Consider the following 17,507-nt stretch of genomic DNA (forward strand, 5'->3'; position numbering starts at 1 on the left):
TTTATGGTAAGCCTAGTTCCCTTTGTTTCTCTAAAAAAGCCTGAATACTGGGACAAGGCTCAGGCCCAGCATTCAGGTCAGACCTATCTTGGATGACCAGGAGCACATGATGTGGAGGGCTTCTTTCTGCCAGGCTGGGCTGTGGGCTGGGCCAAGCTAAAGCATCTCTTCAATTGCCGGAGGAGAAACCGGGGTCTTGAGAGCCCTGCAAGGGTCTTAGTCCTGGTATCTCCCAGCAGAGAACTGAAGTTGCTGGTGGGTGATGGGATATGTGTCTTTCAGAAATCCCATGTGTATAAGAAAACCCTGCAGGCCTTAATCTATCCCATCTCGTGCACCACACCCCACAACTTTGAGGTCTGGACGGCCACTACCCCAACCTACTGCTATGAGTGTGAAGGCCTGCTCTGGGGCATTGCCCGGCAGGGCATGCGCTGCAGCGAGTGTGGAGTCAAGTGTCACGAGAAGTGCCAGGACCTGCTCAATGCCGACTGCCTGCAGCGTGAGTCTCCCTGTGGGGTGATGGGTGGCAAACATGGGCAGCAGGGACTCTCCAAAAGAGTCTGGCAACAAAGAGCTAGGGTGGCCGGGACATCATCCCTCTATTCTACCTGATTCTGAAGTTCTTTCCTTTTTAGAGAAAGTAGGGTCCTAAGTCAAGAGACATTGCCATTCCAAATAACAGGTCTTGTAGCACTCTCTTAAGCACCTTTAGGAAAAATCCGTTGAGCTTTCTGTGGTCCTCTGATGGAGATAAAAATCCCTTCTAGGTTTCAGATGATCCCAGCGGCTATGCTTGAGTATTGTACACACTATGGTGGCCATATTGCCCAAATGACTAGAGCACGTTTAATCAGCCCAAGTGACTAGAGCATGTTTAAAACTAATGAGAAGAGAGAGTTCTGTGAGGTTCTAGGCCTCATAGAGGAACCTCCTGAGGTCTAGACCCTAGGACTCAGGGAAGCTGAAATTTATTCCTTGATTATAGTTGGAGCATTTAGACAACAGTGCCAAGAACAGAAGTTTCAAATGGATTAGGCAGAGATCCAGATGGAGAATGTGCCAGACTCCCATGGCCCTTGCTAAATATGTGACTTGTGCTGCCATCATAGAATGGGGAAAACAGGAGCAGGAAAAGCAACAATTCTCTGTCACAGGAGGTGGTAGCACTCTAAGTTCTTATCTCCTTGCTCCACTCCTGCTGGGCTTGCACTGCTGTAGCTAGACCCCAGGAAGAGCAGGGGTAGGGGATGTGGGATGTGGAAAAGTATTTTCTTGCCCCTCCAGGTCTTCAGGTGTTACTCAGAGCCAAGCCATAGCAATGAAAACTTCAAGGATTGTGGTAGGAGAAAGGAAGGTTGCCTTTAGACTCACAAGCAGTTCATTGTCCCAAGGAAAGATATGTGACATAAAAGGGGCCCAGGAAGAAGCCTCAAGGAATTGTTGACTTAAAATGCCTTTCTTTGAAGAACGCTAGATTGGTGCCAGTGGCATGGCTATAGTAGACATGAAGAGACAGGCAGAACATAGCAGAAGTTGGGTGCTGGTGATGACTTTGCCCAAATCCATCATGAGGGGCGACAAGCACAGGTGCCAGCAGACCCCTGCTTTAATTGCAAGAACTAGCAACTGGCTGCATAGGCTGCTTGCTGGAAGCCTCTGAAATGGTGCTCTGTAGCCAGGGTGTCCATCTTCCCTTTAAGAGCCTTTCAGAGGTCCCAGTCCAGGTAAATAGCATTGCATGGGATATGCTAAATGGCAAGAGTAGGATGAAGCCCAGGTCATTTTTCATTTATCAGAAAATATCTTCTGACTAAGGCTTCTGTGAAGCACAGAGTGGAATTAAATGCCCTTCTGTAGGCTTCACTGGACAGAAAACTTGCTTTCCATTCTCCCAGGGTTAGGATGCAGATGTTGACTTTTGTCCTTTGCTCCAAGTTTTGTAGTTAAGGCCTAAGACTTTGGAGACTGGAGAGAGGTTAAGAGCCAGTCTGCAGGATCAATAAAGGAAGGATGGGTCCTCTGCCCTGAGAAGCCTGGTTGGTGAAATACACTGGAGGAGTCTTTGTTCTGCCATAATCCTTAGGACAGCAGAGGAAGCTTACTGACCTTTGAGATGAGCTGGCTGGGGTCATGGCTGGTGAAAAAGACCCTTGGCCTTGCCAGGATAATAATGATGGTAACAATAATAGGGACTGTTTATTACTCAATAAATAAAGCATCTAGCCCAGTGCTAGATGGCAGGCACTGGGCTAGATGCTTTATATATGCTATCTAATATAATGCTTATTACAAATCCTGAGAGATAAGTGACATTTTCTTCTCTTAGAAGAAGCCTACTTACCCAGCAGGGAGTAGTGGAGTCAGGATTTGAACTCAAGTCTGTCTGATACCAAAGGCCATACTTTTCTCACCATACCACACTATTTTCTGAGATTAAAGACACTGGAGCTATGGGGCAGAACCCAGCTATGTGCTGTGACGAATTCTGAGATCTGTATCGTGGCTTGGCATTCGGATGAGATTGGTGGAGTTGTTGTGCCCATACACAACCCCTCCTTGATAACTGGGATACCCATTTTGATATTTTGGCCTTAGACTTGGAGGGTATCTCTCAACAAGCATGCAGATGGAAGAAAGACAAAGCCAAGTGCAGACTGAGCTGCATATTTTGTTTTTCTTTTTTGATGAAAAACTCAACATATATCTAAATAGAGAGAATAGAATAATACACCCCCATAACAATGATCAACTTTTTGCTACTCTTTGAGTTGCATTTTAAACTCCACTAACTAGGCATTAAACTCTAGCGGGCCCCACAGAGATCAACTTTTCCCAGAGACATACCAGTGTCTTCCTAAGCTTTTCCCACGGCTCAGTGACCTCTCCCAGGCCCCATTCTTCAGCCTGATCCTTGGTCTGGTAGGTGGCCTGTTGGTTACCCTACTTTCTGTCTCTGGCCATTCTTCAGGGGCTGCAGAAAAGAGCTCTAAACATGGAGCGGAGGACCGGACACAGAACATTATCATGGCCATGAAGGACCGCATGAAGATCCGAGAGCGGAATAAGCCGGAGATCTTTGAAGTTATCCGGGATGTCTTCAATGTGAGCAAAGTTGCCCATGTGCAACAGATGAAAACAGTGAAGCAGAGTGTGCTGGATGGCACCTCCAAATGGTCGGCCAAGATTACCATAACTGGTGAGCAGGCCAGAGTTTGAGAGGACAGGAGGGCCTTGGCTATGGGGAGGAGCCTGGGGAAGAAGCATCCTGAGTGTGAGGGAGTAGGGGCTGGGGAGAAGGAGCACAGAATGAAGGAAGAGGGAGGGCTTCATTATTCATCACTGCTCCTCTCCTAGACTCTGATGCCAGGGGATGCTGGGAGAGGCAAGACTGGCACCTGCAAACAATATGAATGATAATACCAGGATTTGGTAACAGTCTGATGTTATAGACTTGGTTAACAGTTTGATATTATAAGAGCGGGGAGGGTGGGGGTAAGGGGACAGGCAGGAGATTAGTGAATAGTTAACCAGTGATTTACTAACTGGGTGGATATGGCTGAAGCAAGCATGTATCAGAACAGATAAGGACCTGTTGGGGTAAGTGGTCAGTTAGGGCTCTAGTGCGGAGGTAGGATTCTTGGGCTAGGCTTTGAGGGAAAGGCTCATGGCTTAGGGCTAAGGATAGATGTGGAGGAGTGAGAAAATCTGCTCCTGTGCAAGGAGCAGATAGAGGCTGCTCTAAGATGGGAAATACGAGTCGTACTTTGGAGGGCTTATGACTTCTGGAGTGTACTCTGAAGCCTCCTTCTATGTGCATTTGGGTTGCAGTGGTGTGTGCCCAGGGCCTACAAGCCAAGGACAAGACAGGATCCAGTGACCCTTATGTGACTGTGCAAGTGGGCAAAACCAAGAAGCGTACCAAGACCATTTTTGGGAACCTGAATCCTGTCTGGGAGGAGAAGTTCCATTTGTAAGTCACAGTGGGCTTTGTCTTACCTGGGACTGTGTATGTTTTGGGAGCAGCATTAAATCTCATTGTTCTGGGCTTGGGCTCTAAGAGAGATGGGTCAGAGGCAGTGGAGAAAACCCATTTCTCACATGCTTCAATTGGGTAGCAGCTGTTCTTTCTCTGGGTTTCTTCTCATAGGCTATTGTATCAGGGTTACTGTACCCAAGCCCTGTCTTAACTAGGGCTATTAAAGGGGGCTTTGGACGTCACATACTGCTTTTTTTAGTGCTAGAAAGATTTTATTGTACTACTGCTGAGTGACAGAACCAGGGACTGCCCACCCAACTGTGTATCTTCCAGCCCTGCCATCCTGCCTAGGAAGGGTTAGGCTCTTCTAGGAAGTGGGGAGGGAACATCTTTGTCCTACAACTGGATAATTCTGGCTTGAAGATGGGAACCTGGGATTTGGAGAATTTTCCATTTTCCTTAAGGGCCCTGCTTTTCTTTCTGCCTCAGCTTCCACTCCCTACTACTTTATTCATTATCTCACTTTTTTATAGACTATTTCGTATGACAATGAGGGATGGTTGTTGAAAAATGGCAAGCTCTAGCCGAGGACTTGGACTAATGTCTGGTGAATCCAGATGCTTTGTCACACCCCCTAATGCCTAGGACCAGGACTTTGTGGGGTTTTTTTTTTTTTTTTTTTTGCGGTACGCGGGCCTCTCACTGTTGTGGCCTCTCCCGTTGCGGAGCACAGGCTCCGGACGCGCAGGCTCAGCGGCCATGGCTCACGGGCCCAGCCGCTCAGCGGCATGTGGGATCTTCCCAGACCGGGGCACGAACCCGTGTCCCCTGCATCGGCAGGCGGACTCTCAACCACTGCGCCACCAGGGAAGCCCAGGACCAGGAATTTGAATCAGCCAAGCAGGCAGCTTATGTAGAGACCTTTTTCTGTTGGCTCCTTGGAAGGGGATTGGGGAAAGGGATTGGGGCCTATAAAATCAGTCTCTAATCCAGAGACAATAGTTACTGGGGGGAGCACTTGTTTTTCAAGAAGCTGAATGGTTCCTTCTTGAATATTACCTATGATTAATTCTAAATGAATTGGCTCTATAGTCAATTTTGCCCACTTTTATCATTTAGCAAGCAATTTGTATTCTGTATAAGACACTATACATGATGTTGTGTATCGAAAAATGTATAAGACATCCCTGGCTTCAAGAGGCTGATTGATGATTTGTCTATTATTTTTCAGAAGACCAGTAGCTATACTATAATATTTTAATGGAATGTGCAAAGATATTTTGAGAACATAGGGTAAGGAGCAGGAGATTCTGCCAAGTACAACTTTTGGATAAGGCAACAGGGATCCAGAAAGCAACTGCTGGGGAAGAAGAGAGTGAGGGAGGAACCTGGGCAAACTACCTCCTCCAAAGCAAACACCATGGAGGAAATGATCATTCAAGTGGAAATTAAAGAATGATAGAAATTCACCAAGCACATTCTTAGATAGATGGGGGTGTTAGGTAGAAAGCTAAAGCATATATGACCAGATGGACTTACCATGAACATTTAACACCTTTATGGACTTCATATAGGATTCTGGGGAGGCAACTAGCAGCTGCTTCCTAGGGCTCTGTGGCATCTGTCTGGCTGTTTTCTGTTGGTTTTGTTGGTACAGCTAGCTGATAGGAAATCAGAATTGTCCCTAATTACTCCTCCCCTCCTCACTTTTGTCCCAGGGCAATAAGGACTGGATAATGGTATGTAGAAAGCTACCCAAGCTAAGGAATGAAGAGCCATTTGCTGGGATAGCCTGACTCACTTGGGACTTGAGTACCACTGTTCTTTGACTCCTTCTCTTCCTCTGCAGGGCCTCAAGTGCAGCTGATAGAGCTTTGGGAGGGAATTGGAAGTAATAAGAGTACGGGCTCCTGGGTCTCTTCATAACAGAGCCTTCCTAATTCTTTCACAGTGAGTGCCACAATTCTTCTGACCGCATTAAGGTACGTGTGTGGGATGAGGATGATGACATCAAGTCAAGAGTAAAGCAGCGGCTAAAGCGAGAGTCTGATGATTTCCTTGGCCAAACCATCATTGAGGTTCGAACACTGAGTGGCGAGATGGACGTCTGGTACAACTTGGGTGAGGAAGCAGGACCAGAGAAAGTTTCTGGAAAGGGAGAGCATGAATGGGGAACCTGGGGAAACTCCTATCTACCAAAATCACCACTCAGTCCCCAAAGCACACCTCTATACAGAGCCTTGCTTCTCTGCAGAGAACCGACCATGCATAGAGATGGGGGACAGAGGAGTGGGGGTGTCTGGAACTCACTCTGGCTGGACAGTTTCCAGATTTCAGAAGGTCTTTTTATCTTCATACTCAGCCCTAATGCCTTTAGTCCCTTGGGCACTTCTTTTCTCCCACCCAGCCAGTTCTGGGGTATTTGTGGACTATATGGTCACTGAAATTAATTCACCTATTAGGTGAAAACTTGGGTCAGTGCCTCCTTTTCCTTGGGTTAAGCCAGGTTGGGGGCTGTCTATGCTGTCTGCAGTTGCATTGGTGTCAATATCCAGTCTTCTTTCCTTCCTAGAGAAGAGGACAGACAAATCAGCTGTCTCAGGGGCTATCCGACTACAAATCAATGTGGAGATCAAGGGGGAGGAGAAGGTAGCCCCGTATCATGTGCAGTATACATGTCTCCATGAGGTGAGCCAGCTCTTGGTAGATGGGATGCCAGAAAGCAGTGTTGGGAGGGGCCTTTGACAATAAGTAGGATTGCTAGATGGTTGAAGATCTGGAGCCTATTTTTATTTTGTTCTTGGCCCACTGTGCTACCCTGGACAGCCCATATAACAGTCCCAGCCTCAGTTCTCTTTCACTAATGTGAGAACAGCCTACTGGGGCCACAGGAGTTACTGAGCAATGACTTGAAGGACAGAATTTCTATAGAATCCTATTCACATTCCCCTGGTCTTTACCAGCAGGTTTTTTTTTTCTCCAACATATATTTAACTCTTTAATATCAATATATATTTTACTCTGTCTTCTACAGAACCTCTTCCATTACCTCACAGACATTCAGGGCAGTGGAGGAGTCCACATCCCTGAGGCTCGAGGAGACGATGCATGGAAGGTGTACTTTGATGAGACTGCCCAAGAAATTGTGGATGAATTTGCCATGCGCTATGGCATCGAGTCCATATATCAGGCTATGACGTAAGGCTCCCCTGGGGCTCTAGGAAATGGCTGCTAACCTTTGGAGTAGCTAACAATGGAGGTACACTGACAGAGTGGATAGGTCTTCAGTGGGGTAGTATGCAGTGATTCATTGCTTTCCTCTCTGAGCTGGGTAGGGTGGATCTGTGCAAAGAGAGTATATGTATAAAAGGAGTGTGTTGCATTTCCCTGGTGGCACAGTGGTTGAGAGTCTGCCTGCCGATGCAGGGGACGCGGGTTCGTGCCCCAGTCCGGGAAGATCCCACATGCCACGGAGCAGCTGGGCCCGTGAGCCATGGCCGCTGAGCCTGCGCGTCCGGAGCCTGTGCTCTGCAACGGGAGAGGCCACAACAGTGAGAGGCCCACGTACCGCAAAAAAAAAAAAAAAAAAAAAAGGAGTGTGTTTGTCAGTAACTCAGGGGGAAGGTATTAGTCTGTCTACCCCGGAGTTCACAGGTAGGAAGAGAAAAGGGCATGGGAGGGTGTACAAGGACAGACTTGCCCAAACATCACAGGCCTGAGCAGACAGGGTATGTGTGCTCAGGTATATGTGTGTGACAGACAAGCTTTCATAAACTGGCCTGGGAGTCGGAAAAAGCACTGAACTGTAGGGAAAGCAGCTGTGCCTGCAGTTGACCAAGACTCCTATAAAAGAAATTCCCACCTACTATGAGAAGAGGTGTAGTCTGTGTATTGGAAAGGCTGCCATTAGAAGCAGCACTAGGAAGCTGCACAGGAAGCAGCACTAGGTAAGCAGAGGGTAGCTAGTGCCCTGGCTGTGCTTCATTTATTCTACAAACTTCTACTTAGTTCCTTCTATGTGTCACACGTTGTGCCACATGCTGAGAACACAAAGATGAATAAGGTGGGGTCTCTGTGCTTGGGGAACTCAGTCTAGCAGGAGAGACAGACCAGTAAACAAACAATTACAATATAATATAATAAGTGCTATAGTAGAAGTAATCACAGTGTATTATGAGAGCATCTAAATTTTAGGGGAGGGCTTTGAAGAAAGCTGTTGAAGAGTTGACACTTGAAATACAGAAAAGGAGGAAGGGTATTTCTGGTAGGGCATGTGCAGGGATGCTAAGATGCAACAGAGCATAGACTATTCAAAGAATTACAAGAAGTTTAGTTTAGATGGAAGAAACATGTCGAGGATTGAGGTTGGAGAATGGGCCCTCTGCCATTCTTACTCTGTTCACTCTCCCTGGATGAGCTCATTCAAGCCTATGACCTAGTCACTACTTCTGAGCTTAGGACTCCCAGATCTCTTTCTCCAGACCAGACCTTTTCCTGAGTTTCAGATCCATTTTCATTTGCTTCCTGGCTATTCTCATAGGCACTGCAAACTCAACATGACCAAAATCCAAATCAACATTATCTCCACCAAATCTGTTCTTCCTATATTCCCTATTTTAGTAAATGGAACAATTTATTACACAGTTATCCAAACAGAAATTTAGGAGTCAGCCTAAACATTTCTTTCATACTACCACTATTCAATCAGTCTCTAAAACCTCTAGATTCTACTCCTAAATATGTTTTTAATCTATCAGTATTGCTATAGCTCAGTAATAATAATAATAATAATAACAGCAACAACAACAACTCCTATGTACCATTTCCTTATGTGCCAGGCACTGGTCTAAGTAATTTATGAATGTTAACTCATTTAATCCCCATATCATTATTATTCCCATTTTATAGATAAAATGACTGAAGCATGAAGAAGTTGAAGTAATTTATCCAAGGTTACTGAGCACTGGAGCTGAGACTCAAACCCAAAGTCTGGCTCTAGGGTCTGTGCCCTTAACCATTTCTCTGTTCCATTTAGTGCTTCATTGCTTCTTTTCTGAGTGACTGCAGTAACTCTTCAATTGGTCTTTCTCTCTTAGTCTTATCTCTCTCCAAGTTTTCGTTTCTAATTTTTACCTTCAAAGTGACCTTTCTGAAAGACTAATCTGATCACAGTATGCCTTTGTTTAAAAACTTACTATAGCATCTAGGATAAACTCCTTTATTATCTGTTCTCTGTCTGCTTCTCCTCTTGCATTTCGTAGTATTCCTCTATCAAACACCTGAGCAGTAGCCATGAGTGAGGTTTCCCAAATGAATGACTCTCCATAAGTATATTTGTTTTTGCAATACAGTTTCCCTTTGCCTGCACGCTTCTGCATTTGATTGATTCTTACTAATCCTTTAAGACTTGTTTCAACCATCTCTTCTTTGGGAAGCCTTTTTCTAATCCCTTCTAGCCCCCAGCCATTCTAATTTAGGTGATCTTCCTGTGTGTGTCCACAGAATTTTTGCATAGCATGCTTTGGGTTATTGACTTACTTTCTAACACCTGCTTTCTCTGCCAGAATGTCACCTCTTTGGATTCTGGCCCTTAGTGCCAGGCCTGGCACATAGTACACGTTCATTGATGTATATTTGAGTGAGTAAATTATGAAAATCCTTGTATGCCAAGGTGATCGGAAGCTTCATACACATGAGTGAGATCTTTTGATTACTTGACCTTTGCTGCAAACCCTGAAGAGCATTTGAGGCTGAAGGTGCTGTTTTTCAGGCACTTTGCATGTTTGTCATCCAAGTACATGTGTCCTGGTGTGCCAGCAGTGATGAGCACCTTACTGGCCAACATCAATGCCTACTATGCCCACACAACCGCCTCCACCAATGTCTCTGCGTCTGATCGTTTTGCAGCCTCCAACTTTGGGGTGAGTGTGACGTAAAAACATGTAACCTGATTGTTATCAGTTAACAAAGTTTGATTTTTTAGTCAGTACTGCAGAGCTGATATGCCTGAAATTCAGATAGTTGCCACCTGGATAATGAACTTATTTCCTTATGGGTAGTTAGACTATACTAGTAGACTCTCCTCAGATGTGGATAAGTGAGAAAAGGTGAAATAGCACCACTGTGGTTTGTGGACTGTGGCACTACCTGTGCTCAGGGAGAACCTCTCTGGGCCAACAGCTTGGTTGACTCACCATGTTCCTCAGTCCTGCAGGTTCACAAAGCAACCTTCTTAATATTATTCAGTCTCTCTGTGACGGATTCATACCACTTAAGTTCATATGAGACTGATGTCTAAGCAAGAATACCAGTTGCATACCTGAGCCTGTCCCTTTTCTAGTGTCTGGACAGTTTTCCTGATCCAGGGTATGCCCTTTCCTGTTGTTAAGGTACTTGTGAAGTTGAATCATTGTTCATAACGTCACCTGACATAAGTTCAGTGTAAACTGGATGATATATATCAGATTCACCACAAATATTACCTCTTTAGGGATAAAATTACTGATACTCCCAAATCTGCTGGATCTCTGAGCCCTTTTTCTTGGTACTGACCACTTTTTTGATGTTGTTGATAGTCTTTCTGTAGATGAATTAGTATCATTGATTAAGCCAGTCAAATATCTGTTCCATTCTGTCTCTCCACATTATGTATTGACTTAACTAATATCTAATGCTATATATAATATTATCAATATGTGAGTTCTAGGAGTGCTGCACAAACAGCTTACAGGAACATGATTTCACGTTTAATTATACCTTTTCTATAAAAATAAGCTATTAAATAGTATTTGTTATTTATTTTAACATTTCAAAAGTATAAACTAAGGGAAATGATATGGAATGTGGTTTAAAGAGAAATCCCCTTGTGTCTCCCTGATCACCTTCCAGATGCATCACTATTTCTCTCTCCCGTCGTCACTGCTAGGCTGTGTCTGTTTAACTGTTAAGAGCTATTCCAAGATAAGTTAGGACACCACAGACACAGGAACAAGTTGGAGAATGTGTTTAGAGTTTCCTTTAATCTGACTAAGATGAGTTAGAGTCCCAAAGGGATGGAGATGCACTGGTCATCTCTTCTTGATTTGTATAGAAAGCTGTTTCCCCTCCCAGAGACTTGCTTTCCTCTTGCCAGCGTGAGAAGGTTCCCCAGTTTAAGTGCTAAGAGATGGAACAGTGAAAGACCTATCCCATTTCTCTTTTGCATGGTTTGTTGTTCTCCTCATGGGCAAATATGGGACAGGGTATGTCCCCAGCTCAGTGTCTCCCTCTCACCCAGAGATGGTTCTCTTTTTGCTACAGTCTAGAGAGCTTGGAAATAGATTATTTCTGTTCCTCATTATTTGTTTATCACCCTCAGAAAGAGAGATTTGTAAAACTACTGGACCAACTGCACAACTCACTGAGGATTGACCTCTCTACATACAGGGTGAGTGAAGACATGGCTGTGGGGTGGGACAAAGGGTAGTATCAAGATCAGTCTAGAGAGACTGTGGACCAATCATGACTATAAAGATGGAAGGCAAAGAAAATTGGTCTTTGTCATCACATCCACATATATGGCCAACGTCACTGACACCTGTGGTTCTTCAAACTCCAAGGACCATGCAGTGTGTAAATAGTAGCAGGTGTGGCTGCTTTTTATAGATAGTTGGCTTTCTAACCCCACTCATGTCACTCTACCGAACTCTCTGATGACATATTCATCAAGGAGTTTCCTAAGGATAATCTCTTCCAGAAAGGCTCCTTTAAAAATTAGATAATTATATTTCCTTATTGCATCTTTCCATATTCTCCTCATTTTCCAGGAGAGGTGTGAGAATCTGGGTAAGGGGAGAGAGAGTATCTTGGCTTGGGCAAGTAATTTGTAGCAGATGTCATGTCCATTTCTAGAATGAAGGGAGGAAATAGATGTAGTAGGAGGGTGGGTGCGTAGGACAGGACGGGGAAATGGGCAGTTTTTCCATTCTTTCTAAGTTAGGCCTTCTTAGAATGACTTCATTACTTGCTTTAAAGTGTTGTGAATTTCCAGAACAGGCAATATATCCACATTAAAAAGTAAGTATAAAAACAATCTCAGAGTCAAAAAGAAGTGAGATTTTAATTATCTGCACTTTCAGTGCCCTCCATTTGCACGAATAATGGAGAGTTGACTGTATATCTTGTATTTGGCATATAAGTAGCCATTTGAAGGTTTAAAAAAACAACCCTTAAAATGGAGAGTGGCACAGCATCATCCCTAAGCTTTCTTTGGCAGCTTCCTCCTAAAACTCCTGCCAAGGAGAATGAAGTGAGGCATGGTGGAAAGATCCTAAGGAACTCACTCCAAAAGCAGTTCTGCTCAGAGCTTTACCATCTGCTGGCTCCAGAACGGTGGAGTAACTGGGATCCACTCTACAGAAAGTACATGTCTTGGATCCCAGTCTGGTCTGTAGCATGGCTCCACTTATATTCCAGGATATACAGTTAGATTGTAACTTTTGAAGAACTCACTGTTTGGGTGTAAGAATCTTCACCCAAGAAAAATGTGTGTGTGTGTGTGTGTGTGTGTGAGTGTATGTTCATTTGTGCAAATGCTCACACATTGCATGGGAAGTAGAAGTAGGGTTGGGGGTAGGATGTGTTGCTTTCTGGGCTGGGGATTATTAACCCCTGCTTTTGGCAAGGGCCTGTGTCTGTGGAAAAGAGAGGGAGACCTGTGGTCTTACAGCTTTTTTGTTCCTCTCAACTAGGGAAGATCCCAGTGGGTAGCACTTAGGGAAGCTTCTGATTTCATTGCTTTTGGCAGGGAAGGCTTTCATATTCTTCTGTTCCTTTCTTACATTTGCTTGATTGGCAATAGAATAATTTCCCTGCTGGGAGCCCTGAGCGACTTCAGGACTTAAAGTCCACAGTGGATTTGCTGACCAGCATTACTTTCTTCAGAATGAAGGTAAGAGATGAACTGGGCTGGGCAGTGCCAGGCTGGGGACCTGGCCACAGGGACATGGAGAATAAGAATCACTGGGCATGGTCAAAGGCTATAGGATTTATCACCTTTAAGCCCACATTTCCATGTATCTGTTCCTGAGTTACTTTTAAGAAGACCATGGGTCAAGGAGGTTGGGCTAGGCAGTTCTCCCCATCAGCTGTCCTGACAATTTCATCCCAGGGCAAGGTCCAGGGACCTACAGAGGGATGAAGGAATCTGGAATAATTTGGGGGCAGTTCTAGGAGGAGAGACCACTCAGGTGAGCAGGACCCTGGACCCATATTGTTTTTTATTAATTGGCAGGTGCAAGAACTGCAGAGCCCTCCAAGAGCCAGCCAGGTGGTAAAGGATTGTGTGAAAGCCTGTTTGAATTCAACATATGAGTATATCTTCAACAACTGCCATGACTTGTACAGCCGCCAGTACCAGCTGGTAAGAGGTTCGGGATCAGGTGGGGCCAACTGTCAGTCATTCTTGGAGCCTCAGCTTCCCTTTGCTGTGGTCATGGTGGAAGGGAGCTCAGGATAAAGTCCTTGATGTTCTAGAGAGTGAGTGAATTGTGGAGTGGGGACCATCTAGACCACGTGAGACATTTGTGGATGGACAGGAATCACTGGACAAGATGTGACATAACTGAGTTGAACAGAAGTGGCAACGATACGTTTTACTTTGGTATTGAAGAAAAGTGACCTACATTTGAGCACAGTTCAGGGGGTGGGTAGGTGAATTCTTAGTCCTTCCCAGAGTCTTTGGTTTCCTCCAAGGTTAATTTTATTCTGACTCATGTGAACCCCTCTATGTTCCAGGCTCCCTTCCCCTGAGATCTAAGCTACTGGCTTGTGGATGTTTAACTTTTCCCTCTGACCACTTTTCTCTGCACTGCATGGTCTTCTGAGACATACTCATTAGCTGACTATCAAGGCTAACCCTGTCCTTCTGGGAGGCTGAGCTACTTCATCTGGTTTAGGCTGGGATCTTAACTCAGTACCTGGTGACTTTGTATGTTTTTCTAAATCCTTCCAGTGGTATCCTTTTTTGTCTTATTTCAAAGCCAGGACTTCCTTCTGGGTCTAATTACTCAGTTACAGTTGATATTTTAGGAATGTCTTGCTGAGCACACATTTGTAGAGTAGATTCCCTTCAGTCCAACAAATATGTGTTGAATGTTTGTTCTAGGCCAGCTCTGAGGAAGCATAGTGCTCCTTCAGTTAGTTCACAGTCACATAAGCATATGTATAACTCCAACCAAAGTCTGTTAGAAGGGACTTGAAAGAGAGATAAATTTGAAGGAGGAAGAAGTCACTCTTGATGAGATATTGGGAAAAGCTACATAAAACAAGGGTATTTGAGATAGACCTTGAAAGGCAGTAGGATTTGGATAGCAAATGATGGGAGGACAACCTAAATCTCTGGGACATTTACCATTTGGTGAAGACATCCAATTTGTAATTCTTCCCAGGAGCACCTTAGTAAAGACTAAAATCTTGTTCACACTCCCCCTTTGCATTGTCAAATTTGCTTTTTGTTCAGGTACTATCTTTACAACTTCCTCCTTTATTTGTTTTTGGCTGCATTTGGTCTTCGTTGTGGTGTGCGGGCTTCTCATTGTGATGGCTTCTCTTGTTGCGGAGCATGGGCTCTAGGCACACGGGCTTCAGTAGTTGTGGCTCACGGGCTCAGTAGTTGTGGCTCAGGCTCAGTAGTTGTGGCTCACGGGCTCTAGAGCACAGGCTCAGTAGTTGTGGCACACGGGCTTTGTTGCTCCGTGACATGTGGGATCTTACCAGACCAGGGCTCGAACCTGTGTCCTCTGCATTGGCAGGCGGCTTCTTAACCACTGCGTTACCAGGCAAGTCCCACAACTTTCTCCTTTTTAGGTCTGTAAAACCTCCCACTGGTTCTGAAGTCCATGGGAGGTTTTCCTGGGGTCTTTGTTTAGCTTGCCACACTTGAGGCTCTGTCATCCATCTGTGGATTCTCTCTGGTAGGGGAAAGACACTGTTCTCAGCTTTTATCTTTCAAGTATGCAGCGGTCTGTCTGAATATTTGGTCTCTATTCCCTAGCATGAGATGAACCTAGACTTTGAAAGAGACCTTACAAACCATTCAGGGACTTTCTTTAGCCTTTGTATTTTGCTAATTGTTTTTTACTTTCTCTCACTCTCATATTCTCATTATTCATTATTTGTACTGAAGTAAACCCTTGGTATCTTTTATTTCCCTCTACTGACCTTCAGTCATTGGCTCATTCATCTATCCATTCTTTTAACAGGTCGAGCACTAGGGATGTAAAGATGACTAAGACACATTTCTGCTTTGGGGGAGCTCATTGTTTGGTGAAGGTGGGGGCAAATTACTACATTTATTGGTTTTTGTTATTTTATTTTTACTATATTTTATTGTAGTTGTAGTTGTTTGTTACATCTATATGAGAGGTTCACAGAGGGTGCTCTGGGAGCCCAGAGAGAGGCATCTAACCAGACCAGGGGTGTCAGGGAATACTTCTCAGAAAAGGTAGAGCTCAACATAAATTTTGAGCAATGAGTATGAATTAGCTAAAGAAAGGGGCTGGGGAGGAGGGGGATACCATATAGAGCAAACGGAATGTTTGGAGACACAGAATTGTAAATGAGTTTATTAATTCGAAGGAGTATAAGCAATTTAATTATGCCAGTTACAGTGTCAGGCTTTAGAGTTCAGCTGTCTGGGGTCAAATCTTGGTTCTGCTGTTTATAGCTACATGACCTTGGTCAAGTCATGGAACCTCACTGTCCTTCAGTCTCCTCATCTGTAAAATGAAGGTGATAATAATTTCTACCCAATGGAGTTGTTATGAGGATTAAATAAGATAATTAATGCAGAGTTCTTAGCAGAGTCCCTGGCATATAGTAAGCACCAAATATTTGGTGGTAGTGGTGTGGTGATGGCTGCAACAGAAGGGAGTGGTTAGGTATGAGGTTGAGAGAGAGGCTGTATTCGGAAGGACCTTTATTTCAAGCTATGGAGCTGGACCTTTTTTGAAGGGTGGACGAGTAACACTATGAGATTCCTTCCAGAAAGATCACTGACAACTGAGTGGTAGAAGGATTGGATTGACGATCAAAGACCAGTTAGGAGATCTTGAATGATAAGAGCCTGAGCCAAGTAAAAGGAAAAGATGTATTTCAGTGATATTAAGGAGGCAGAATCAACCAAATGTGGATTCTGTCCTGGTTTCTAGTAATTTCCTGGTAATGCAGGTTTATTAAGGACTGTGGAGATTTGTGATGATATATGGCATCCTACATAAAAGCCCTATTCCTGTGCTCCTGGGCAATTCCAATTTTGCTCTTATCTCAGTGGGAAATAATGTCCATTCCAGTCTTTCAGTGGTGACCTTTACTTGTCCTATCTGGGATTTGCCATCCACCATTGTATTCCTTTGTTTCTTCCCAGCCAAGGCCTTTTCTTTCTTTTTTCCCAGCTTTATTGAGATATAATTGTCATATAATATTGTGTAAGTTTAAGGCATACAATGTGTTGATTTGATACACGTGTATATTGTGAAACATCTACCACAATAAGGTTAGTTAACACATCCTTCACTCACATAAATACCATTTTGTTTCTGTTATGGTAAGAACATTAAAGCTTTATTCTCATAGCATCTTTCAAGTATACAGTACAGTATATATTGTATCTATAGTCATCGTGCTGTACCTGTGATTCCTGGAACTTAATTCATCTTGTAATTGAAAGTTTGTACCCTTTGACCAACATCTCCCCATTTCCTCCACCCCCTCAGCCTCTGGCAACAACCTTCTCCTCTCTGTTTCTATGAGTCTGATGTTTTCAGATTCCACATATAAGTGAGATCATATAGTATATGTCTTTCGCTGTCTGACTTATTTCACTTAGCATAATGCCCTTCAGGTTCATCCGTGTTGTCACAAATGGCGGGATTTCCTTCTTTTTTATGACTGAATGATATTTCACTGTATCTATGTGCCACATTTTCTTTACCCATTCCTCTATCAACGAACACTTAGGTCATTTACATGTCTCAGCTATTGTGAATAATGCAGCAATGAACATGGGAGTACAGGCATCTCTTCAGGATAGTGGTTTCATTTCCTTTGGATATATACCTAGACGTGGGATTGCTCGATCATATGGTAGTGATATTTTTAGGTTTTGAGGAACCTCCATAGTGTTCTTGGTAGTAGCTATACCAACTTATATTCTCACCAACAGTGCACCAGGGATCCCTTTTCTCTACATCCTCGCCAGCATTTATCTCTTCTTTTTTTAAAAAATAAATAAATTTATTTATTTATTTATCTTTGGCTGTGTTGGGTCTTCGTTGCTGCATGCGGGCTTTCTCTAGTTGCAGCAAGTGGGGGCTGCTCTTCGTTGTGGTGCATGGGCTTCTCATTGCAGTGGCTTCTCTTGTTGTGGAGCATGGGCTCTAGGCACGCAGGCTTCAGTAGTTGTGTCATGAGGGATCAGTAGTTGTGGCTCACGAGCTCTAGAGTGCAGGCTCAGTAGTTGTGGCACACGGGCTTAGTTGCTTCATGGCAC

At 44.2% G+C, this 17,507-nt stretch overlaps 1 protein-coding gene across 3 annotated transcripts in view; it reads left to right on the forward strand.

The window, feature by feature from the left end:
* The window catches only part of UNC13B (unc-13 homolog B), a 225,011-nt gene that overhangs the window by 192,432 nt on the left and 15,072 nt on the right, over positions 1–17,507 (forward strand). For all 3 annotated transcript variants that reach the window (XM_019948921.3, XM_019948923.3, XM_019948925.3), the window contains 10 exons: positions 283–502; positions 2,972–3,199; positions 3,832–3,973; positions 5,931–6,100; positions 6,552–6,667; positions 7,014–7,177; positions 9,750–9,900; positions 11,337–11,405; positions 12,819–12,908; positions 13,251–13,379. In XM_019948921.3, coding sequence (XP_019804480.2) covers positions 283–502; positions 2,972–3,199; positions 3,832–3,973; positions 5,931–6,100; positions 6,552–6,667; positions 7,014–7,177; positions 9,750–9,900; positions 11,337–11,405; positions 12,819–12,908; positions 13,251–13,379 — 1,479 coding nt within the window. The remainder of the gene's footprint in view (positions 1–282; positions 503–2,971; positions 3,200–3,831; positions 3,974–5,930; positions 6,101–6,551; positions 6,668–7,013; positions 7,178–9,749; positions 9,901–11,336; positions 11,406–12,818; positions 12,909–13,250; positions 13,380–17,507) is intronic.

The sequence above is a fragment of the Tursiops truncatus genome, chromosome 6 (genome assembly GCF_011762595.2).
Source record: "Tursiops truncatus isolate mTurTru1 chromosome 6, mTurTru1.mat.Y, whole genome shotgun sequence".
NCBI lineage: Eukaryota > Metazoa > Chordata > Mammalia > Artiodactyla > Delphinidae > Tursiops > Tursiops truncatus.